The 26,506-nt window shown below is 41.7% G+C and overlaps 1 protein-coding gene across 3 annotated transcripts; it reads right to left on the reverse strand.

Annotated features, from left to right (window-relative positions):
• Window positions 1–477: 477 nt before the first annotated feature.
• Window positions 478–25,000, reverse strand: zfand2a (zinc finger AN1-type containing 2A). 3 transcript variants are annotated; one of them, XM_033040848.1, is made up of 11 exons: window positions 23,980–23,995; window positions 23,811–23,892; window positions 19,344–19,457; window positions 17,716–17,810; window positions 16,593–16,724; window positions 14,633–14,784; window positions 13,152–13,274; window positions 10,232–10,280; window positions 6,287–6,357; window positions 3,335–3,413; window positions 478–1,027 (listed from the first exon to the last, which is right to left on the reverse strand). In XM_033040848.1, the coding sequence occupies exons 3-11, from the start codon at window positions 19,396–19,398 to the stop codon at window positions 983–985; spliced, it is 801 nt and encodes a 266-aa protein (XP_032896739.1). In that variant the 5' UTR covers window positions 19,399–19,457; window positions 23,811–23,892; window positions 23,980–23,995; the 3' UTR covers window positions 478–982. The 3 variants fall into 3 exon arrangements, with proteins under 3 accessions (XP_032896739.1, XP_032896737.1, XP_032896738.1); XM_033040846.1 differs by lacking the exons at window positions 23,811–23,892; window positions 23,980–23,995 and adding an exon at window positions 24,767–25,000; XM_033040847.1 differs by lacking the exon at window positions 23,980–23,995 and having other exon boundaries at window positions 23,811–23,931.
• Window positions 25,001–26,506: the final 1,506 nt, after the last annotated feature.

Genomic DNA, 26,506 nt, shown 5'->3' on the forward strand with positions numbered 1-26,506 from the left:
GTTTCATGTATCTTGTGCTTTATGTCTGTTGGCAGATCAATTTCCCCCCTTGGATAAATAAAACTGTCTCACATCGTATTAAGTTTGTGTTTTGTTCAGGTTAATTATACAACATATTGATAATAACACCTGGCAAACAGAAAGAAACTTAGCGCAAGGGTGGCTGGCACTTGAAAATAGTCCAGAATTTGGAGGTTACTGCAGTACAAGTTTAAATATCCAGAGTACGACTGAAGACATTGCTGTCACAAATACAGAAATGTCTCCTTAAATAAACCCAGTCAAAAAAGTCATTGCCTTGGATAATAGAGTTAAACAATTTCAATTTAACATTCATAAAAATCCAAACAATTTCACTTGTCAAGAGTAGAGATGGCAAGTGTGGATATGCCGATAACCCAATTTGAATAGGTTTCATATGCAATTTTACTGATAATGTTAATTGGTTAAATCAATCTAGGGACTTTAAGTCATTTCTTTCATGCACAATGTATTACTTTTAATCTGAAATATTCAATAGTGCTGTCAGAAAAAACCGCAAATGCAAATAATCCTGAATGCAGCACCATACCAAGTTAAAGGTACCGGGTGTGAAATGAGTCTGTAGCAGATGCACAAAACATTCGACTGATCACTTGAATTACTTAATGCACCAATTTTAAAACACTTTATTCTTTAGAAATCAATACAATACATATACGATTAAATATTATAACTGTAGCTTGTGCACTCTGTTGCTATACATATTTTTTTTAATTATTCAGTAATATATAAATTTATATAGGAATTCAATGCAAAAACTCTTAGGAAATAGATATATCAATAGAATCAAACAATCATAGTTATAGGGCAATTCACTGAGCAGAGGCCATTTATTTTTCTAAACCAAAAAGCCCTATTTTTGTTTGTGAGCCCCGAGCTCCATTGACACCGATTAAAAGTATCAACGGTAAGGTAATGCTGCAGAGTTGGAACTTAAAGGTCAGGAAAGTTTACAGGGCAAGGACCTGGAGCTTCGATGCTGCGTCTGAAACAATAAAATAAATAATAATCAGCAAGGGTGTGAGAAAATGAGTGTGCTCATCATTGAAATCTTCCCATTACCCCAAGGAATGCTGCTGTACAACACGGGAAAATCAACTACCTTCAATTTGTCCATTTTTCGCTCTGTTTTATATTTAATAATATCTGGTAACTAATCTCTTATGTTTTGAAATATCCTTCCCTCACCAAGGCAATACATGCAGCCATTTTGTCCCAGCTATGTTAGGGTTTCAAGTATAAAGTGTAGTGTGGGATACTGACCCTCGTACACCAAGCCTGTATCAGTCCAGTCTGTAACCCTTTGCAACAACAGTATAAATTGAACCAACCCTCTTAGTTGGGGACGGCTACATGAAAGCATTTTTGTTTTGTCCTTTAATTTGGTAGAAAATGATTGTATTGGGAGTAGAACGTGGAAGCCATTCACAGCTAAACAGGAGTTCATTTCCCAAGTGTGGACAAGGTATAGAAGGGTCACTTACACATTACCCTAGCACATGGGTTCCCAGCCTGGGGTAAATATACCTCCAGGGGGGTAAATTTCACACTACCCAGGGGGTAAATTTGTTGATTCTGGATTTCTACATATTTTTTCTCATTGACTGACTGTGTTTGGTTCCGATATACCGGTATCTGTTCATCATTAGTTGTTCATAAATAAGTGAAATAACATTGTTATGTGCTATTAAAGTTGCCGGGGTAAACGGGACGAAAAAACTTGGGAACCCCTGCTCCTAGCATGACAGTACCTTCGCAAGAAATAGAAAATGTGCTTGGGATCTTGCTGTTACCAAATCTGCTGTCCTTGTCTACTTAAGCTACGACAGTCACTTCAGCTCAAACATACTTTGATTGCACTATAGCCATTTGTGATATTAAAGTATCTTTCTCGACCACAAGATATGTTCTTAGCGTAACGAAGCCCGTTAACAAATCCAATATTAAGTTCGACAAAATCAGCATGGAATAATCAATGTTTTTGTGATGTTACGTGAAGACCAACACTGTGTTTTGTCAAACGCTTCGTCTAATGAAGCACTGCCTTCCTGTTTGTGGCATGCAGGCTTCAGCTGAGATGACGTGCTCAGGTCACAGGCTCAAGAATTCATGGTGTGCGGACCCTGGGATGGAGTACCACTACGTCAGGTCCCATTTTGCAGACATGTTCCAGCTAAGAACTAGATTTACGACTAGTATTTTCTGCTAGCTTCATACAGATACCAAGAAAATGTCTGCATGAAAAGCAATATGCTTGAATATAATTTTACATTAATTATCAAAATACAAGTAGAATGGGCAGTCAGCCCTTCTGTCTGTCATTTAACAGTCCAAATGGATCTTTTACCTCAATACCACTTTCCTGCACTAACCCCCTAATCCCTCAAGTTCCTCGATGTCGACATGAGAAGGGCTAGATTTTTGAATACTAGATTTGTGTGGATGGATCTGCAATGCACATGCTCTATGGAATGAATATGTTTAAGATTCGAATGATAGCAGCTCACGGCATTTCAATGTTTGGTCTCGTACAGATAGAGCACGAGGTAAAGTACAAAACAAAGTCAAATCATTACAATGTACTGCCAAAACTTCGCTCTCTAAGCTTTTGATTGCCCATAATACATGGAAAATGAGAGAAGAATTTAAGTTAAAATTTGCCTGCTGCTGAAGTCATCTGAAATTCAAACTAGACGCCTTGATTTTATTAATTTAACGCTTCAGTGAATTTCACTGATGTTGGAGAATTATCAGACGTAGTTGACAGGCAGCTGGGGCAGCTTAGCAGGGAATCGTTCATGATTTACACACATAAAAAGAAAGAGCCTTCATCTTCTGACCCCTCCTTCCTCTCTTCTGCATTTTTAAATGTGGCCCGATTTTCAATCAGAGCCTTTTAAAAAGTAATTAACTTCAAGATTTGCTTTGCTTTAGATTATTTTGTTTAAACCGTGGTTACCAATTACATAATAGGCAAATGGGGTTGGAATTAAAAAGTCCAATTGTGGCAGGGGCCTGATCTTGTCATTAAGATGACCATTCGAGTGTTTTAGTAGCACAGCACACATAGCCAAACAAATTTAACAGCTATAAATGCGGGGCAACTCTAATTTAGTTCCTACAATCGCACTGTGCCTATAATTTTAATTAAAAAATATCGAGGAGAAAATTTATTTTCATAGACTAAACTAAAGGCAGAAATCTTTTCATCCCAAAAGCAATAGAGGGAACATCCTGCATGGCTCACGGGCCATTGGCAAAGTTACTATGCAGTTCCTCGTATCATAATTACCTGCTGCTGTTGTCGACGAAATTCTTCTTCACTTGCAGCAATGGCCTGAGCCAAAGCCAAATCTTCTTGCTCTTGGTGGCTAAATACAGGATATACAAGATAAGGAGTGGGAGACAGAAAAGTGTAACTTTATTATGAGATAAGGAAGCATCACAATCATACAGGTCCAGTCCAAACATTGGGTACAACATACCAAACTAGGTAGTGCTACTAAAAATAGGTGCAATATAAACTGCTGAGTTTATAGCAGTGAAGCAGGCCACTTGGAGCTGTTTATAGTCTATGTATATACAAGTCACATTATTACATATTAATTATCGTCTGATTAAGCACATGAAGAGCATTTGAATTAGACAGACAGTGGAGTCACATAATTATAACATGTAGCCCCAAGCAAAATGCTACTGAGGCTCCACAGGCAGCTTTACAATGCGAGCTTTTAGCCTTCAAAATGTCTTGCACAAGCTAAGAGAGAAATCTAAACTGGGACAAAAATAAATTGTGGTCGCTGGTAGAGAGGAAAGCTGCCTCGCCAACTAACTTCAGTCACATTCCTCCATATGAATCTGCTCCAGCTGAGAGAATAAGGCAGGTAGGCCACTGACTCCATTAAAAAGGAGACAGCAGGAGGTACATAGCCTGGGTTTAAGACAGATGGAGTAGCTATCCTCAAGGTGTTTCATCCTAGTGGTCAATCAAAAATGCAAAAGGAAGAAATAGTCTGTCGTTCTCTCTCCTTCCGTTCCAGTTAAGCACAATTAGAATGTAGTTTAGAAGTGAAGTCTACCTGAAGGCTAGAACGGAGTTAAGTCAGATTTACTACCTTTCATAGATAGACACAAAATGCTTGAGTAACTCAGCAGGTCAGGCAGCATCACTGGAGAAAAGGAATAGGTGACATTTCGGGTCGAGACCCTTCTTCAGACTGAGAGTCAGGGGAGAGGGCAACTAGAGATACGAAAAGCTACAGAACAAATCAGAGCTGGGTCCGATACGTTCTGTACCTTTTCATACCTCTCGTTTCCCTCTCCCCTGACTCTGTCAGAAGAGGATCTCGACCCAAAAGGTCACCCATTCCTTTTCTCCAGAGACGCTGCTTGTCCCGCTGTTACTCTAGCATTTTGTGTCACAGTTAAAGGATAAAGGGGAAATCTTTTAGGACATTTTTTACACAGAGAGTGGTGAATCTGTGGAATTCTCTGCCACAGAATGTAGTTGAGGCCAGTTCATTGGCTATATTTAAGAGGGAGTTAGATGTGGCCCTTGTGGCTAAAGGGATCAGGGGGTATGGAGAGAAGGCAGGTCTCTCTGAGTTACTGAGTTGGATGATCAGCCATGATCATATTGAATGGCGGTGCAGGCTCGAAGGGCCGAATGGCCTACTCATGCACCTATTTTCTATGTTTCTATGTGTCTATCTTCGATGTAAACCGGCATCTGGAGTTCCTTCCAACACATTTTTATTACCTCTCCCCTGATTCTTGTGTCAGCTCACTTCTGCAGTGTGAAACTTAGAACATACAATGCCTTTCCTTTTACCTCTCATCAGACCAAGTTCCATGTACAGAGTCAACTTACAGCAACACAGCATCCAGGAAACACAAGGGAAGCTACATATGGCCTTGGTATACTTTGTTCACTTATGCCTTGCGGAATGAGACTACACCACACTGAAAATGGAGTTTTACATTTGTGTTTAATCATCTTTGTGCCACTGCCAGCCTAGAATGCTCTACACTTGTTGAAACAGTTTCCAAGCCTTTGCTCAAACGGGTACTCTCTTCCACTACACAGGATAAAGTCAGCTTTGCTTCACAATTGCATCTTGCTTCAATCCATAATCCTAAACGACATTCTGTTCACGATACATTTGAAGTCACTGGAGCAGTGTGGAATGGATCTAAATCTGCACTGGGATCTGATTTCAAATGCATGAGGCAGCTGAAAAGACTAAAGGCCTAATAGCCTTCTTGAATCCATAGATCCTTTACACTTCTCAACAGGGACTGGCAGAGCATACCATTAATAGCCTTCCAGTTCTGCCTGACTTGATAATGGGAAAGTGGAAACAGTTAAATGTATCAGTACCCAGAAAAACATTGTTTGCTTATCTACAAAAGATACTGGGCCACAATTATCCCCAGGCCATATAATACACATTTTATACCAGCAAGCTGAACTTATTAACAGTTGTAACTGCTGATCCTTAATCTGAAGAAGGGTCTCGACCCGAAACGTCACCTATTCCTTCGATCCATAGATGCTGCCTCACCCGCTGAGTTTCTCCAGCAATTTTGTCTATCTTAATTACATAATAAGTGGCCGAAAAAAAGAGTACAGATGCTCCCCGATTTACGATGCTTCATCTTACGATATTTCGACTTTACAATGGAGCAAACGTTTGGCAACAGCAGCGGGTCGCATGTCACATCCCGTCACGTGATCGCATTGTATTAAATGCGTTTTCGACTTGTGATATGTTTGATTCACGATGGGTTTATCGGAACATAACCCCATCGTAGGTCGACGAGCAGCTGTACTGCAAATTTCGATGCAATATTTTAAAATTAGCAATTAGGGCTATATTTTATCCAATGATGCTCACTACCAAACTGTTTCACGTTGAAGATAAAATGCAGGCGCCATGCTAGGCTATGAAAATAAAATGGGGCACCCTTAACGTCTCAATCTGCGACTGGCCTACTTCACTTGAAACCTAGTAAAGGTATCAGCAAGAACTGGTCTTAGGTCATGATTTCAAAAATACCATCAATACTTCTACCTCAATGGAGGAAGAGGAAGGAAGAACAAAGGAAACCTCAGGTACCACACATGCCCAGGTATCAATGGCAGATAATGCCAATAACTCTTCATGCGACATAATCTTAAAAACTATGAGGAATGGGTGGAAGGAACATGAGAGAATGTGACAAGCTGCTGGCAGAACTTTACCTGGGAGCTGTATTTCTGGAAGATTCGGCCAGTGATCTCTCCAAAGCACTCTGCAGCGCTTGCTCTTCAGTCTTGAAATAAAATCAAACATAGGCACTTACACTAGAAATCAATGGTAGGAAATAAACCCAGCTCAACAATCTGATTAATTACACATTAATTTGCCTCTTTACGGTGATACAATGTCTACAGCTACAATTTAATATAACTGAATCAGAACAGTAATTTGTAAAACACCAAGCTTCCTTTCAAAAAGCGTTCTTAAATTACAGTTCCATTTGGCAATTTTCAATCCTATTTGAATTCTAAACTTACTTCAAAGTCACTATATTTCTCAATTGATGTTAAACTCTGGGGCCTTTCCACATTATGAACACACAGCTACTATAAACGTGGCAATCTGGCTGCAATCACAGTGAACGACTGGGGAATAGTCAGACATTATCAATAATAAAGGTGCAGCATTGCCTGTACTGATGGGCTAATCAGCCTGCCACAATTAGACCACAGACAGCAAATATCCACACAGTGCCAAAACCTGCAGCTGATGAACCGTAGTCTTGTTATCAGAGTAAAACTACACAAGATAAGTGGAAACGTACAAGATTTACTAATTTCAAGGATCTATTCTGCAACTGCAGGGGTATGTTTTCTTCACAAAATTAAAATTCGACACATGGCAGGAGGATTCATCTATTTCTTCCTTCTCCAAGATATAATTCTTGGCCAGATTATTATTTCTTCTTTATCTTGGACAATTGTTTCATTGGTCAATTCCCCCCCCCCCCCCCCCCCCCCCCCCCCCAATTGTGATGAAAAGTCACTTTTAAATGTAAACGCCTTTCCTTTTTCCACAGGTACAGCCTGATCCACTGAGCATTTTCTGCTTTTATCTCCCTTCCCAACCAGATATCAACGGCGCCTATATCACAATTGCCTGTGCCTTTACGGGGAATGAATTTTAACTAGTAACTTTCCAGCCCTGACCCAGGGGATTGTGTACTCATAAAATGGTTATACACTTCTGCGGCCACAATTACAGGGGAATTTGAGGTTGCAGCAGCTCACTTTGGCCGGCTCTTCCCAATATGCTCATTTCTAAGGTCCCATCAACAGGCTGAAATACAAATCATGCCACTAAATTACAAGGCAGAGAACAGAAGCAGGTCATTTCCTGTCCAGATGGAAACAGCTTAGGCAGTTTCTACTGCCCCATTTACAGGCATTTTAAAAGGAAAATCCCATTACATCCTAGAAATTGAAAATTTCACCAACAATCAGATCCATGACCATTGTGATTTAAATTGCTGGTTTCACGTAACCAACAGATCAAATGTGCACATCAGCATCTCGGGGAGGAAGAGAAAATAATGATTGAGGCACAGCCATTCAGCAGTCCCAGGGAAGGTTAAATTCCCAGCCACTGACTTTGTGTATTTACAACATTGGGTGGCATAGTTTGAGCTCTAGTTTCAATTTAATCCAATCCAGTGCCCTGAAATATGACAGCTGGAATGTTGACTATCCCAGTCATATCTGCCTTTATTCGCTGCACAGGATTTTTTCAATTTGTTTTTCAATAAAAGATTCAGACAACCGAATCATCCTACCACAACCAGAGAGAAGTGCTGAACTACTATCTACCTCTTTGATGTCCTTCGGACTATCTTTGACCAGACTTTGCTGGCTTTACCTTGCACTTAACGTTATTCCCTTATCATGTATCTATACACTGTAAATGGATTGATTGTAAATCATGTATTGTCTTTCAGCTGACTGTTTAGCACGCAACAAAAAGCTTTTCACTGTACCTCGGTACACGTGACAATAAACTAAACCAAACTAAATAGTTTTAGGTACCGATTCTGGTTAGACTTCTGTTCAAATAAGAAGAGAAGGACCCCAAAACCCATGTCATGTTTGGATACATGGCGGAAGAGAATGGTGGGTGGAAATGAAACAGGGACATCCAGGATCAAAAGGTTTCAGGCAATGTCTGAACTTCACATCTGATCAATCGCATTCCACAATTTTGGATATCTCGAACGCAATGCTCCCACTTAGTACAATGTCACCTCGTCTCTCCTTCCAACACACCAGAATCCATACTCTTTAGGATGGTCTGGTTCACTCTTCCATCTTCAATATCAATACCTTCTCCACAGCACATACAACAGCAGGGTATTCAATTCCTTCCCTTTCACCATCTACATTCCCTCTATCCACAACCCTACTTCTTTCAGTGATTTTCCATTGTCAATGTAGTGAACTGTACTAGCTGCTCACAATATGGTCACTTTGTATATTGGAGAGTCGGAGAACAAATGTAGAGTGGAAGGACTTTGAGAATACCTCCGTTTGTCAACATGACTATTATTATTGGGAGCCGGGGAGTAGGAACTTGTGGCTTGCAATCAAATATGTCTTCCAAGCACCTACCAGTTTAATTCTCCATCTCACACCCATTTTAACTTCTAAATTTTACTAATAGACTTCAAACGTTCAACATTTAGCACCTCTTTTACTTGGTATATTATGACCTACTCTAGTCAAAATTTCAGGTAAATATTATTGCTAGTATTTAATTAATCCTACATTCTTCTTGAAATATCAGATAATTCTACAGTTACTCTTCTTCAAAATACCATTTGTTCCCTAATATTATTTCCTTTCACTTTACTTAATTACCCCTTTTAATCCATGCTGCCTTTCATGCTAACAAAAGCCATCCTTTTTTCCCCTCTTTTTCTGTACTTCAGTTTGCTCATCCTGACGATTATCTAACCTGAAGCAGTAACTCTCTCCACAGATGCTGTTCAACCTGCTAACTATTTTCAACATTTGTTTATATTTAAGATATCCTGGCTGGCAATATTTTGCATACCATATTTCCCGGTGAAGAAGAGGCTATTTTTTACCGTAAAATAAGGCCCGAAAATTTACCTGGGTCTTGGAGGCCGAAGGTTAGGTTGTTAGCCATGATAGATAGACTTGGCTTCCCTCAGTACAGCAACAGCAAGAACGATGGTCCCGGGTGGCTGCGAGTGGCCGCCGGGATCATACAGTGGAACCGGCCGCCACATCAGCTCCTTCTGCCGGCCCGCCCGCCAGCCAGCCACGGTGTCCTTCGGCGCAGGCTCAACCGTTGGAGGTAGTGGTTGGCGGGTGGCTATTTGGCGGAAGGCTGGCTGCTCCGTCCCGGGCTCTCTCTCTTTCCGTTATCTGATCACCCTGAGCCAGGACGTCCCCGTCCCTCAGTCCTGAACCGCACAGCGCATTGTGGGACAGGCGAAGATGGGGGCTCCCTGGACCTCATTGCCTCCTTGAACCAAACCCTTGATCCTGTCCCGCCAGCCTTTTTTTCAAAATTTAGCAACTCAAAATGGGGGTGCGTCTTCGACGCAGGTGCGTCTTTTTCCCCGGGAAATACGGTATGTTCTATTTCTATATTGTAAATCAATGAACATACATTACACATGTGAAAGCACTAAGAGACACTCTGTGGCTATTTAGCACATTGGAATGACAGACTGATACAGCCCAGGCAGTCTTTCATCATGCCTACATGATTTTACAAGATGAAGTCATTGAATGTCATTCCCGCACTTATTTCCCCAACACACTTAACATTGATGTGAATACATCACCAGATTTGCTTATATATGAATGCACAATGAGTGAACTGATAATTGAAGCTGCCAAGGCACTGCATATTTTCACAGTAAAGGCATATTATGCAACAATCATATTTTGCCACATTGGAAGGCAATGTAACAAGTCACCATATAGAATTAGAGGTAATGTGAAGTGAGAAACTTTCCAATGTTTTCAGTACATCTCTATCCTCAATATTCCCTTTACAAAACAGGGACCTGGCAACAATGACCTTTTCAGAACACACACTAAACTGCAAAATCATCGTATGTCAGAAATTATTGAACTCACCAATCCTGCTTGCAGAGATGCAGATGTAGGGATGCTTCTTGGCAGGTCACTGTCAACAAAACAAAAAGGTCAGTATTATTTACTGATCTTATTGACATATGAACTGCCAAAGTGTGACAACTGCCAAATCAGGCAACATTCCAGTGGTTACAGTCAATTGCAATACAAAATCAGGCAAACTGGGACAGTCTCAAAGGTTGACCTATGATTAAGGGCAGGAGTGAATTGAGGAGGAATTCCTTTGGTCAGAGGTGGTGATCCTGCAGAATTCATTGCCACACAAGGCTGCGGAGGACAAATTAATGATGTCTAACAAATCTTATGATGCGAAAATGTTATTTAGGCCCCATACGAATTTAAATTCTCTTTTTTTTTTCGACAATCATGTCATAAGAGCATCTAATGTCTATATTTTGTGTTATTGTCTATCCATAATCAATATTTTTATACTAAATATCCACAACAGTTTTAGTCACATGTATTGTGCAAAAAATGATAATTTTGATTATATTGAGAATGGATGTTTCTAGATTAATTTATGGGAATTAAACATTAAATTCCTTCCATTTGGCATATAAGTTCATGACAGTGAGATTTAAAAATCATATTATATTGTGAATTCTTGTGTGAGTGGAATCAGTTTGTTATTTGTATACTTAGGCTATTTAAAAATGTTAGCCTTTTCTTAAGAAATGGATAGATGTTTAGATCTGGTAATTGAATTTAGATGAATTGGATGAATTTAATTGATTTGATGAAACTGATGAATATGATTTTTTTGTTGGGTATTTACTATTTGTTTTCGCATTTAACTTTATCATTTCTACCTTTGTTCTAAAACTACAAATAATAACTTGTTGCTGTTAATGCTGCTCAGTGTTTTTTTTCCTTTACATTTTAAACAGATGTCTCTGAAGAAGAGATCCAAAATTGTCAATCCAAATGCCCAGCAAAAGTGACTGATTTAGACAGCATTCGCAGAGATTATCCGAATTTGGACTACTCCAAATGTGATGATCTACAGGACATTCATAATGGGAAAGTAGTGGGCAGAATGGCATGTCATGCGTGGTTTGAAGAGCAAAAACCTGTAGTTTACAATGCCAAAATTGAACAGTTGAGGAAGAACAAGGTGTACAGTTGCTTAATGGTTACAATCTGAGGAGTATGATGCTACTGATTATGATATGCCAATGTACCAGCTAGCAACTGATCTTCTCCATAAAGACTTGGTCTATTGCTAGAAATTGTAATTTATTTACCTATCTGTTATGGACTTACAGCATTTAATACAATAATATTAAAGTTCTCATCTTGAGAATATCACATTTTTCAATTGTCAAGGCAGTCTGGGTGTTTATTACTATTTCCGTCACAATTTTGTAATTAGCTACAATTAGGTAACTAACTAATTAAATGCTTTAATTTCAGGTCATCCAAGTAAGATGTTTTATATTTGTTTCAGAATGCTTCAATCTATAATAACTGAAAATTTCATTCAGTTCTCTTAATTTTTAAGGAAGTTATGGGCTTTTGACTGCCCTCTATCACAGCTTTTGTGTTAAGTCAATGGAAAAGCAACAGACAATAGACAATGGACAATAGGTGCAAGAGTAGGCCATTCGGCCCTTCGAGCCAGCACCACCATTCAATGTGATTATGGCTGATCATCCCCAATCAGTACCCCGTTCCTGCCTTCTCCCCATATCCCCTGATTCCGCTATTTCTAAGAGCCCTATCTAGCTCTCTCTTGAAAGTATCCAGAGAACCTGCCTCCACCGCCCTCTGAGGCTGAGAATTCGCGACTCAACCACTCTCTGTGAGAACAAGTGTTTCCTTGTCTCCGTTCTAAATGGCTTACTCCTTATTCTTAAATAGGGAACAAGATGCTAATTTCCGAGTATGAAAATGGCCATAATTTTTTTTAATACTGAAGATATGAAAGTGAATTAGGTATCAAATTAAAGTTCTTTGTATGCTTTATCTAATGGGATAAATTTCAGGCTTGATTTTAAAAATCTCAAAATTTTGTGACATTCCTATACAATGCCTATGGAATGAGGGAAAGCACAAATTGTTTGCCACAATATTATGTAGAACAACCTTCAGACGACAACACATCGCAAAGCCGCGTACTTTAAAGCATTATCAAACAAAATTGAAACCCAAGTATTTTATTAAATTTTCAGGATGTGGGCGTTGCAGGGCTCTGCCCACCCCTAACTGGCCACAAGATGGTGGTGGTGCGAGGCTGCTTTGGATTGGAAACACTGCTGGGTTGGGAATTCCAGGATTTGGATCTAACACCATCAAAAGAACAGTAATATATTTCCCAGTCAGATTGTGCACGCCTTGGAGCAGAACTGTCAGGTAGCAGTGTTACTATACTCTGGTAGACTTTGTCCTTCTTTGTGCATTACGTTAGAATGGATAGTGTAAGTGCAATGCATTCTACACATGGCACACACTGCCCCAGTACACTGGTGAAACAAAGTAATATTTATTATGGCGGATAGGATATCAAACAAGTTGCTTTTTCCCCTGCAGAGAATCAAGTTTTCTGGATAGTGTTGAGCTTCCAAGCTCTTATTAAGCGCTTCACTCATTCAGGTAACTGCACAGTACTCCATTGCACTCCTAACCAATGCCCTATAGACGGTGGGAAGGCTTTAAGGAGGTTGCTCATTGCAGGGTCCACAGCTTCTGATCTGCTACAGCAGCCGCAGTATTAAAGCATGTATTCGTGGTCAATTGGTGGTCTTTAACAGATCTTAAAAATAGAGGAGCTGTGTATAGATGGAAGGGCAATGCAACTGGAAGACAAATGTACCCACTCAGCTGCCCACTCGGCATCCATTTCATATCAATTAATAACCATTATTGACTTTATTGATATTCAGTAATATCAGTGAAAGTCTACCTTTTATAGTGTGGGGCTGCTGATGTATTCAGTCTATTTGGTCGACTGCTCGATGTATCTTTGCTTGTAGATGGCGTTGCGCTGGGTTTTGGATTTCCCCGAGCCTTTATAACGGCGGCATTACTTTCAGAAAGAAAAAAAATCTATTAAAATTCGGTTGAATAATTTCACACAAAATTGTAGTTAGCTATCACAGGTTTTGCTTTAGTTATAGCCTGGATCCTCGGTAATCATCACTACAGAGAGGACAGATTTGTCCTGCACAGCTCATGTAACAGTAGAATCTGTTGCCATTTCCTCAACTGTGTAACACTAAAGGCACTGTAGATTACGAAAGAGTTCCCAGAACTTTAGATTGCTACAAGTTCACAAATGGAACTAATTTCCTTCACCGATAAAATTAAAGCCTTCAAGCATATTTCAGTTGTGCGCTTTTCAACAGCTCTATTGGGGGATAATTTTATAGGAAACCACTTTTTCAGTTTTCAGTGCTGATTGCTAATACTTGTTGTCGGTATCTTTTTGAAAGCTATTTTGGATGTTGCACAAATCATTGAGAACATTACAAAATAAACTTGAAGGCAAAGAAAGCATGATATTAACCCAGGCAATGTTTCTGCCCCACCACAACTAATTTTCAAGGCAATCTACCAAATAAATAAACAGAATCAACTAGTCATCAAGTATGAATACCCTAGAGGAAAGTTTTGTTCAAATTAATAGAGGAAATCTAAAGGTGCTTAAGCAAGTTGAACAAAGTTACATATCCCGACTAGTAGGCCATTGGTGTATTGCTTACAAATGTCAAGTAGATCAGCTGATCTCCAGCTACTAACATTACACTTTCTAGTGAACTCAGCAAAACTACATCAGCCTCTTAATCCAAGATATCACATTCATCATCGTTGAAAACATTAGCTATGCAGTGGTGCTGGTTTCCAACGGGAACGGTGACGGACACACCACACATCTCTGTCCTCCAGTTCCTGCGGACTTCCGCCGCTGGAAGTAGAGGATTTTGATGTGTGTGTGTGCTTTATCATCATTCCTTACAATGCTATGTACGATAGTGATCGCAACTTCTACTGAAGTGTGGATGGCCTTTGGCTCGCTAGAAGCCCATCCGCCCTTTGACATGTCTTGTTTTTGGTCCTGCTGGGGGTCCACAGTCCCCTCCTCACCTGGCAAACCAGGTGGAAGAGACGGTTTAGTCGCCGACTACCCGACCAGGGCAGATATTAACCCAGGCAGCAGAAACTGTGGAGGTAATTGTACTTGTAGTTGATTTAAAAAAAATGTATTAGCCAAGTATGAAAACAAAACAAGTATGTAAATCATACGAGGAATTTGATTTTCCATACAGTCATACCATGTATTGGTTCACATGAGAAATCCTACCTCATGAGATTACTCTCTCCCCCATTTGATGCCTTTATCCACTAGCCTAATAATGGCAAAAGTTTGTTTCTCTCGCTTCTTACCCTGGTTTGGAGGGAGGCGTTCCATCAGCTGCACACACATGATCCAAGGGGTGCCTGTGCTTTAAGCAGAAATTTAAGTGACATTGGTCACATGTCACTTTGATCATCTCTTTCTGTTTGCACCCAGGACTCGAGCACTTGTTCGTAAAGATCTGAAACACATTTATTTCAATTTGATCACACTCCAAAATAAATAACTTGTGCTTCCATCTCAATTGCAGACACATAGAACATTGCAAGATAATAAATCAGTCAGCGTGTATTTCCCTTTCACAAAACATTTTTTTACCAATTGAAGTTCCATATGTTGTAGATAAAGAATTGACAGTCAATGTACTAACATTTGCAGACGGCATATAAGGTGCTAATGATAGGTTATTGGAGGCAATAAAAGCTCATGGTGCAGAAGGGATTATTTTGGTATGCAGAGAAGAATGGCTGGCTAACAGGAACCGCAGGCAGAAATATGTCTTTTTTCTGTTATGATGCAACAAATTGTGTGCTCCAAGAATCAGAGCAGGGGGTTCAATTTTACAATTAATAAAAGAGACGTATTAGGGCTCCAATGGTATGGATCCTAAATTTGATGATCACATGAAATGGGTAGGAAAAGAAGGTCTGAAGAGGCAGAAGGAAATGTCAAAGAGATTCAGCGTATTTCAACCAATACAGTAGAGAATGTGGAGTTTAATGTTGGAAACTTATGGCAAGATGGCATGAAAATAAAAAAATGATTCATGTGATTACTGACTCTGCTATGTGGAGAGATTAGGGTGTCAAACTGCATGATTCACAGCTTTAGCCTACACAGGGGAGGCTAGCAGTAAAATTTAGAAGAGTGAGTGGTAGCTTGAAACGTACAAGGTCCTGAGAGGTCTGGACAGGATAGAAAGAATGTTTCCTCATATGTGAGAATCCGGAACTAGAGGGATAATGTTTAGAACGCAAGGGAGTCTCATTTAAGACAGATGAGACAATTCTTTCCTCTCCTAGATTATTTGAATATTTTTTAAAGCAGAGACAGAAACATAAATAACGGGATGAAATGTTACTACAGCAAGGCAGAAATATAGATCTGTCATGATCTTGTTATGTGACAAAACAAGCTCAAGGAACCAAGTGGCCCATCCCCGCAACGATTCACATGTCTGTATGATCATGATTGCCTGAGCTCCAATGGTGTGGACTAGGTGGGCCAAAGGACCCGTTTCCCAATGTAAACTAAACTAAAGACAATGGAAACTACGCATAGGTTCAGCGACCATTACCAACTTCTGTAGAAGGGCAACAGAAAGTATCCTATCGGGATGAATTGTAAATGATTGAAGAGAATTATAGTTGTGCCCAAACCCCAAATGATAGTAGAGAATTATAGATGTGCCCAGTCCATTGCACAAACCAGCTTCCCACTGCCCTCCCACCTCCCCCAAATTGACTGCATCAACACTTCACGCTTGAACGCAGTCAATATAATTGAAGGCGACTTTCACCCCAGTCATTCCCTCTTCTCCCCTCCCGTCATGCAGAAAATACCGAAGCTCGAAAGCACATACCATCAGCTTCAGGGACAGCTTCTTCCCCAGTTATCAGACTACTGAATGGTCCTCCCATAAACTAAGGTGTAATCCCAATCTTCCAAACTACCTCATTGCAGACCTTGCATTTATTTTTAGCTGCATTTTCTCCATTACTATCATGCTATGATGCTGCAACAATATATTCTGCACCCTGGCATTTCCTCTTTGCACCACCTGTATGGCGTGATTGTTCTCGTGTATATATGATTTGACTGGATAGCAAGGAAATAAAGGTTTTCACTATATCTCAGTACACATGACAAAAATAAACTAATACCAATTTAAAGATGACAACCAATACCAATGCAGTTTATTTCAGAGTGGTGGAAAATAATTATGAGATTTACAATCTAATGAATATGAATTGTAAATAATGGCCGCACCTTACGCTTTTTCTGGGCAGGATCGGATTTACATTCCCTGTCGATGTGCTCGCCAACACGAATGTCTGGCATTTCTCCCCTTTTGACAGGAACCGGCATGCTACACAGAGGACACATTGGTACCTGTACATCCTGAAATGAATCGAGTATATATTAAAAACAGTCCAGTTAATGGTTCCCTTTAAATCACTGATACCACCATCAGTGAGAGAATCATCACCAACTTCTCCAACAAAGACTTAAGCAAACAGGATACAAAAACAAAACAAAGTCATGGTTTTCCTTGTTTCATCTGCAAGAATTTCAACACCTTAAACGATTTTTCAAATGAAAGACATAATATGTGCCTCAACTGAAGACCATCTCAAATACAATTTGAACATAGGTCCATTAGAGACGTTTAATTCTTATCTTGAATGCAAACTAATGATGAACTTGGATGTGGTTATAATGCTCCAGCCAATTAAATAATCTAGTTCAAAGCTGACAGGAAGTAGCTGTTTCAATGCCTCTGCCAATTGTGGCCGGTCAAGGTGACTAAGGGCTTGGGCAGCTTACACCCCAACAGGATGAATATTGACTTCTCTAACTTCAAGTAACCCTTGCTTTCCCTCTGTCTACACCCCCCCCCCCCCCCCCCCCCCCCCCCAGTCTCTGACCATTCTGACTGTCCCCGATTACATTTTATCTCTGTATGCTTCGTTGTCACCTTATATTAGCGAACAATTATCTATTCTAAATTTTCCTTTTAACTCCTTTCATGTCTCGTTTTCACACTTTACCCTTCATATCTCCGTATCTCCCTCCTGCCTGACTCAGTCTGAAGATGGGTCCCGACAAATTAAAATCATTTCAAAAAAAATAATAATACAGGCTGCAGTTTCCTAGACTTATTCCAGAGGAAGAAAATAAATAAACAGAAGCAGAAGTAAGCCATTTGGCCCCTTCTGCCTGTGCCATTCAATACGATTACAGCTAATCTTGATTTGTTTAATATTCATAATTCTACTGATTTTAGAAAGGTAAGTCAGAAGGAAAATATCAGACAACAAAACAATTTAATTCAAAATTAAACAAAGATCCTCTTTATAGATGTGTACATATTTTAGAAGGGCACAAAAACCTTTTTATAAGAGGAGGTGCACTGATGATGCGCATAGCTGATGTGGTCTTTGCAGAAGATCTGCGCACAGGCATCACACTTCATAGGAAGGAAATCTGAAAGAGGCAAGGGTGATCTTAACAAGACAAGCAAAATATGATTTAGCATCTGATGGCATTATGGAAATCTTCCTTTTCAATATTATGATTGTAACCCAGTAAAGTAAAAGCAACGCCATACACAATGTGACATTATGCAAATAAAAGCCATAGCCAGGTTTTGGAGAACAGTTTAAAAGTATACAGGAGGAAGAAAGGTTTAATGAGGGAATACCAGAATATAGAGCACTAACAGCTGAAACATTGCCTCAACTGCGCAAATGTTCAGTAATTGGGCGAGCTGAGGCAATCAATTTAAAAGGCCCTTTCGTTCCTAATTTTATGCCAATTGGGGCCAGCATCATACAGGGAAGAGGAGAGGATCAGAGATACAATATGGGGCGGGATGGTAATTTTGACAGGAAGGGGAAGAGAAAGAGAGAACGAAAAGAAGGGGGGGAAAAAAAAAAAAAAAAAAAATCAGAAAGGAACATGAGTGGAAGACAGGAGAGTTGGATTGACAACTGAGGCTGGGAAAGAGAGTCCAGAAGATGACTAGGTTGTGTGAGGGGTAAGGGAGGCAGAAACCGATAAAGAGATGGAAAGGAGGTGGTGGTCACAATTGACAAAGGCATGCATTTGAAATGCTGGGGAAATAAAACCTGGGGAATAAAGTTTTTTTGACAAGGCTTCATTGTTTATTCCTTGATGCAAGGCACAAATAGGCACGTGCAAGCATGATTGTGTGAGAAAGAAAGGAAAGTGTGGCAGCAGAACATTCCCAATTACAGACAGTATTTACCAAGAGAAAAACAGTAGATAAATAAGTCAAAGATAGAGACAAAATGTTGGAGGGACTCAGCAGGACAGGCAGCATCTCTGGAGAGAAGGATTGGGTGACGTTTCAGGTCGAGAGCCTTCTTCAGAAGGAAAAGGGTCTCGACCCAAAACGTCACCCATTCATTCTCTCCAGAGATGCTGCCTATCCTGCTGAGTTAATCCAGTATTTTGTGTCCATCTTCGATTTAAACCAGCATCTGCAGTTCTTTCCTACAGATAAATAAGTAATGTACAAATATTTAAATCTAACATTTATCAGCATAAGATGCTTACGATTTACTGATAAAGCAATATTAGCTTAACTAAAAAACAAAACAGGATCACATTAGTAGGAGTGAACTATCAGCCCACTATGTTTTAGCAGAAAATAGGCAAGCAAATGTGCATGTACGTTTCTAAAAATGCAAAAAACACAAGGAGAGTTGGGCATTTTAGCTTATCAACTTTAGCTAGCATGGCTTTCTTTGTAATAATTTAGAAGTGGTAGAGACAAAATGTGTTAGTACCACTTACAATTCTGCATGTCCACATTCTTTCCAAGGCATCTGTCTAACACACCACCCCTCACTTTACAGGCATCTGTCAGACATTTTCTTTGTACACTCACACACACCCTCTGCTTACATTTTTATCATCCCTGTCCTAAAAAGCACAAATGGTGCTTCACAAATGTGATAGATGGAGCATAAATGATATGAATTTTACCCTTACCCAGCCGTTTGCAAGAACTTTCAGAACAGTGTTCTCCCAGGTCAGGAAATTCCATTTTCAGACATGTACGCGTTCGGTATAATTCCTCTGCACTGGTGCCTCCAAAAGTGTTACCTATAATAATGCATGACTAATTATTATGATAAATATCTACATTGGTGTAGATTGTAACACAGTGGCAGAGACAAAACAGATCAGTTGGATTAAATGGAGCAACTTTAAAAGCAAAATTACCAGAAGCTAGAGGGGAAAAGGCAGGACACCAAGTATTTTGCATGAGATTTAGCAGAGGCAAGCTAAAACCTTGGTGAAGAGAAATCCGAAGTTGTTTGGGATGAGATACGCAAGCGAACTTACACAGGTAGAATGTGATGCAAGAAATAACTAAGGAACTTTCAAAAATTCTCTCTTCCATATTGATTGGATATGGCAATTGAAAACTAAAAAAAATACTACAATTGGCCTGCCATTATAAAAACAGAGAACAATTAACAATGAAGCCAATCCCAAAATGTTTAAATATTAAATATTATTAACAAACTGGTCAGGAATAATAACATGGTAAGGGGTTAAAAATGTCTCCCATTGGAAGCCGTTTGTGACGAAAAAGTCCTCAGCGCTAGCTGCAGGAGTTCAGAGATGAATCCCCCCTAGCATTGTATTGATGAAAGGATCAGGACCACCCATCGAGGGTGGAGGCAAAACTAGACAATGTTGGAGAGAAAAGCCTAAAGTTTAGGCATCTTCATAAATAGTCAATTATTCAGCTTATTATTAAATAAGATCAACTGATGGGAGTTTTAATTTATTGACAGAATTGACACCATTTACTACTTCAAACAATAAAGGAAAAGTGAAATCGTTGATAGTAAATATAGAGTAAACCCTCCTCTTAATGGACCTCTCTATAATGGATTCGGTTACAGTGGACCAAGTTTGTTGTGGACAGTTTGTTGTTTCAAGGAATGACCACTAGGTGGATGAAGCGATTCTTCTTTAGTTTACTTTTAGAGATACTGTACACTGATGTTGTTCCGTTTCTTCTACAATCCTTACTACTGTACTAATAAAAGCGTTTTGAATACTTTGGAGAATTACACATTTGAATCGTGTTTTTGAACCATTTTAACTAAGTTTAGTTTGGGGAAACGGCACGGAAACACATACACTGGTTTTATCCTTCACACTGTGAATTGTCCGTAGTGTGAAGATTAGAACTACCGCAGTGATTCTATATTTTCTCCGACATAACTACTGTAGTGGTTCTATCTTTTCTCGCACATTGCAAAAAGACAGACGTTTTGACACCGTGGGATCCCCCACATCACCTTGCCACACCACAGAAACGTGCAGGCCTGCAGCCCAACTGCTCTCCACAAACAGCCCAGTGCCAGAGACCCATGCCCGACCCTGTTCCTGAGATCCCATCACGACTGCATGGACCCCAAACCGGGAGTCCTGGCACAACAGCTCCACCCCACACACAAGAGACAACCCGCAGTGTGTCGGATAGAACCAGTGCACCAGAGGAAACCCGCGCGGCCATAAGGAGCACGTGAGGCCAAAATCGGGATGAAACTTGGCCCATCGGCGCCGCGAGACAGTGTCTCCACCCGCAACCGACACGGAAGCCAACCAAACCACAAACCTACACGTCTCTGCAATGAAGGAGGAAACCCGAGCACCAAGCGTGAACCCACGCTGCCACAGGGAGCACCCGAGGTCAAGATCAAACTTGGGTCTCTGGCGCTGTCAGGTAGTATGGAATCAACATTACCCAGTGCCACTGTGCCGTCCCAAAGTATTGGAAATGTTGTCTCCATTTCTATTTATTGTTTAGTGTATGGCTGTTTTCCCATTAGTACAGTACATATGAACTCCCTTATTCGTTTATAACAGACTATCGGCATTAACGGACACCCTCTTCCCCCATGCACTCCAATTTATGTATAGGTTCTGCATTATCAACAGCAAGCAGTTTGACACAATGTGGTCAAAGAGATTGAGCCAGGGCATTAGGGCAGAGTTTCCTTGTCCCAAACATTTCAGGGCTGATCATAAAAATGGTCATGATAGGAATAACAACTTTGTCCTGTATAACAATTATTTTGTCTTCAGACCACACCTAGTGTTAGTGTTCTATTGCTCTTTGTATCAGCAAAGGCAACCACGGCCCTCTCAGCCAAGTGACTCAGCATCAGCAGACAACACTTTAGATGTTTACTTTGTGTACTCATCAGACCAGCATCACTAACATTTCAATTTTAACAAACATGTTTTCAACAGTCCCATAGATAAATGCTAGTGGTGCTGGAAGTACCCATGGGAATAAAAGCATGTGTTTACTGAATATTAGAACTAAAACTGTGTAGGAAAGAACTGCAGATGCTGGTTTAAATCGAAGGTAGACACAAAATGCAGGAGTAACTCAGCGGTCCAGGCAGCATCTCTGGAGATAAGGAATGGGTAACGTTTTGGGTCGAGACCCTTCTTCAGCATCTCTGGAGAGAAGGAACGGGTGACGTTTCAGATCAAGACCCTTCTTTAGGGTCTGACTGATCTTCAGTCTGAAGAAGAGTCTCGACCCGAAACGTCACCCATTCCTTCTCTCCAGAGATACTGCCTGTCCCGTTGAGTTACTTCAGCATTTTGTGTCGACCTTAGAACTAAAACTGATCGAGCAGTACGGATGAACATTCGGGCTTGTATTTACTTTTAATACTCATTTCATCTCTCCTGTGCTGATGTCAGTTTTCACCAAACCAACGCATGGTTTAACACTCCATCTTAAAAATATGCACTAACTCCACTGCTCGCACCAAAATAACTAATGATCACACACCTGAAATAACCGCCTTGCCTAGCATCTGAAATAAGGCACCCTGATTATCACAAATAACCAGGACTCCTTATTTCAAATGCTAAGCAAGACAGTTATTTCAGGTGTGTGATCATTAGTGAGTTTTTTTAATTTGCCTTAACATTACGATACCAATGTGAAAGATGGCAGAATTGGGGCAATGCCCACATCAATTGATAGGCATTTAAAAAAAATCAGAACTGACTGTCTAAAAAACAAGCATTATGGAAATTTCAGAGCACAAACCAGTAACAAGTGAGAAAAATGTTCTGTTATAAAGTATTGAACCATTCTATCCATATAGGCCATGTTATTTGCAACTAGAATGATTAAATGTGATTCAAACAAACTGCACTTGCAACAGGTAATGTGATAACCAAAGCAACCCAGATGTGATATAGTCTAAATTAATACAAAGCTATTTTAATGTTGCTAAGCCAAATGCTGTAACAGAGGTGAAAAGACAAATTTTCATTGATAACAATTTCATAAGCAAATTCATTATCAAATCAGCAAGGGCCTGCTTTTGTTTTGCACAGCACTTGGTGAATCTGGCATCCCAGCAAGTGCACTACTTCAAAATGATGACAGGACATTTATAATATTAGGAGCAGACTCACACATGAACCTTGAATGTCATTTCTTAAATCTTCAGAATTTGCATTAAGAGTTTGGAGCAAACATCAACTTTACATTTTAGTTCAGAGATATAGCATGGCAACAGGCCCTTTGGCCCACCGAGTCAATGATCACCCGTACACTAGTTCTGCGTTATCCCACTGCATCTTACACACTAGGGACAATTTAAAGAAGCCAATTAACCTACAAACCTTCACATTTTTGGAGTGTGGGAAGAAAACGGAGCACCCCGAGAAACACCCACTGTTTCATCACTGAAATTAGAGGGGACATCCAATTCTAGATCGAATTGTTTATTTTTCTAGCAATCAATAAGAGGCCATGGCATCCAGATAGTAAGACTGACGTGTCATCTTCAGCAGTTGTCAATTGAAAACGTTTCTTGACAAGAGCAGGCTGGATGGTCATCCGCTCTATTCAAGGCTGCTTTATTAAAAAATAACTTGCAAAATACAGAATATGAAGATAAAATTCAAAACTGCAGTTGCTGGATGTGTGCAACAAAATCAGAAAATGCTGGAAACACCAGCAGGGTAGGCAGTATCCGTGAAAAGAAACGCAGTCAGATTGAAAGCCGCAGACCAGAAACATTGACTTATTTTTTCACAGTTGCTGCCTGGCCTGCTGAGATGTAGGAGCATTTCCCATTTTTGTCACATAATAGACATGTTGTCCAACAATGCTGGGGCTAACATAAAAATCTCTATTTTACTGATGATCTTTCAAAATTTCCTGGATTCAGGAATAATCACATTTTGGAAGGCAGCAAATAAAGTTATTTAAGAAAGGAGGGAAATGGTAAGTAGGGAACGAGGCACCAGCACGAGTTCTCAGCTACTCATTAACTTCCTATAGTTTGATGCAAGTATAGTTCGGTGATTCATTTACAGCTGCACCACTGGAGTTCCAATTGACAGATGTTGCAGCTATTAATGCACTGCTAGTCGCAGGAAACAGCCACCACTAACCTCATTATTTCCTCTCTCCCCAACCTTTCCAGCATTTCAACTTTTCACTGACTCGCCAGACTTCACCAACCACTTCACGTGGCTTGGTAAATGCCATCTGACCCTGACCATAGTCCTTTCTGCCAGCTCCCCGAATCCCCCTCCTTGCCCCCACAACCTTCAACTGCACAATCCATTTACCCACCGCCCAAAATTACCAGCTCCTGGCACCACCAGAGCCCACTGCCGAGTCAAAGGATACAGCCAGTACTAACCTCATCATTTCCTTCATTCCCTCCCCTCCAGCATTTTACCGTCATTTTAACCCCCCCCCCCCCCCTTCCGTCCCTGGTCTCCGATCTACCTCCTCCCACCCCCACACCTTCCCAACCCACCTCCTCTTCAAAGCCCACGCCTCGCCTTCCCTCTTCCTCTCTATCTTCCCCCTTCCCACAAACCTCCTGATCCTCCAAAGCCCTCATCTCCACCAGCTTTGTCCTCTCACTCCCGTCCCCAGGGTCTACGATCTTCCTTCTCTCCCCCCTCTTCAAAGCCCCCACCCTCCACCCATCTCCAGCCCATCTTCCTCTTCTCCCCACAGACCAAAACACTCTCTCTCCCGATCGCCAGCTCCCATTTCCCCCCGTTCCCCCACTCCCCTCCCCACTCCTCTCTCCCATCTCCTCTCCTCCCTCTCCTCTCTCCCCTCCTCTCCCTCATCTTCTCCCCTCTCCCCCCACTACTCTCTTCCCCCCTCTCCTCTCCTCTCTCCCCTCCCCACTCCTCTCTTCCCTCCTCTCCTCTCCCCTCTCCTCCATCCTCTCCTCTCCCCCACTCCTCTCCTCCATCCTCTCCCCTCTCCTCTCCTCTCTCCCCTCTTCCCTCCTCTCCTCTCCCCACCCTCCTCCATCCCCTCCCCTCCCCTCTCCTCTCTCCCCTCTCCCCCCACTCCTCTCCCCCCTCTCCTCGGCTCCTACCTGCACCGCCGTCGCCTCAAACACTCCTCCACCCACACCCGGACGCGCTGTAATGACGATAGACGCCGAGGGCCCGGCCTATTGATGGCAGCCAGCCTCCGCCTCGGTGTGGGTGTGGGGTGTCCGCCTCCGGCCGCGGGCCTGGCTTGCTATAGGATCTATGGGCCTGGCCAGCTGGCCGCTCCCGGCCCGCCCACCCGCAGCGTCCAATCGCATCAGCAGACATGGTTATTTGGCAGAGGTCGCGTCATCGCGCCCGACGCCTCCGATGACGTCAGACGACGCCCGACGTCAGTCCTGCCCTTACGCACCGGTGACGTCACCGCCCAGCTGTGGGCAACGGGGGAATCCCCAGAGCCCGGGGGTTCCTGCGTCCAGTCCCGCTTTAAATGCATCCTCACTCATTCTTTCTCTCCAAAGATGCTGCCTGACCCGCTGAGTTACTCCAGCATTTTGTGTCCACCTTCACTCATTATTCAATACAATCCAGCATTGCTGTCTTACCATTGTAAAATGCACGTCACTCATTATTCATTATTATGCGCCATAACTAAGATTCCTGTCCACAATGCACAGTCACTCACCATTGAATAAATTGCACTGTCACTGTTGTTCTTACATAAAATGCACTGTCACTGTTGCCATTCCTTGGAGCACAGGAGGCTGAGGGGTGATCTTATAGAGGTATAAAAAATCATGTGGGGAATAGATAGGGTAGATGCACAGTCTTTTACCAATGGTTAGGGAAATCAAGAACCAGAGAGCATAGGTTTAATGTGTGAGGTGCAAGATTGAATAAGAAACTAAGGGGCAACTTTTGAGGGTCGTGGATGAATGGAATGAGCTGCCAGAAGAGGTGGTTGAGGCAGATATTATAAGTATTAAAAGACTGTTGGATAGGTACAATTCAATTTATTGTCATTTGGACCCCTTGAGGTCCAAACGAAATGTCGTTTCTGCAGCCATACATTACAAAACAAAAAGACCCGAGACACAACACAGTTTACACAAACATCCATCACATCGTTGTGATGGAAGGCAAAAAACACTTATCTCTCCACTGCACTCTCCCCCCCGATGTCAGAGTCAGAGTCAAAGCCCCCGGCTGGCAATGGCGATTATCCCGCGGCCATTAAAGCCACACCGGGTGATGCAAGGTCGCGCACCGGGTCTTGGTGTTAGAGCCCCCGGTGTGCGCTCGCAAAGTCCTGCGGCCATTCCAAGCCGCGCGGGGCGATGGTGTAAGGCCCCGCTCAGGTGCTCTTCAACCCCGCAACTCGGGCGGGAGAAGTCGCCGTTGCAGAAGCCCCGAAAAGCGGTCACCCAGCAGGGACCCGCGGGCTCCCGGTGCCGCCGTCCGTCAAACCCGCAGTTGCAGCCTCCGAAACTCCGGAGGTCAGGTGGCAGCAGCGCTCCACCACAGCTCCACCCGCTCCGGACTCGGCCAGCCCCGTGACGGTGAGTAGTCGGCAGCTCCGCAGCTGGAACCCCAGGTCGTTCCTGTTGGAGGCCGCTCCACGTTGCAGCCCCAACGACAACGGAGACCCGACAAAGAAAAGGTCGTGTCTCCCGTGCAGGGGAAAGATTTTAAAGTTACCCCCTCCCCCCAACCCCCCCACACACATACCCCAAAAAACCCCCCAAAAAAACTACATTAAAACGAGACAAAAAATAATAAAAACACAGACGGACTGCAGAGGCCGATGCTGACGAGAGTCGCGCCGCCCACCGAGATGGACA

The sequence above is a fragment of the Amblyraja radiata genome, chromosome 22, assembly GCF_010909765.2.
Source record: "Amblyraja radiata isolate CabotCenter1 chromosome 22, sAmbRad1.1.pri, whole genome shotgun sequence".
Classification (NCBI taxonomy): domain Eukaryota; kingdom Metazoa; phylum Chordata; class Chondrichthyes; order Rajiformes; family Rajidae; genus Amblyraja; species Amblyraja radiata.

What these genes read in the sequence shown, in the direction of transcription:
- zfand2a (XM_033040846.1), bottom strand. Translation starts at nt 19,398, where the DNA reads ATGGAATTTCCTGACCTGGGAGAACACTGTTCTGAAAGTTCTTGCAAA. An exon ending in AAGTTCTTGCAAACGGCTGG is followed by an intron (nt 17,811 to 19,343) that starts GTAAGGGTAAAA and finishes TGCCTCTTTCAG; the next exon opens with ATTTCCTTCCTATGAAGTGT. An exon ending in GCACCTCCTCTTATAAAAAG is followed by an intron (nt 16,725 to 17,715) that starts GTTTTTGTGCCC and finishes GATTCATTTCAG; the next exon opens with GATGTACAGGTACCAATGTG.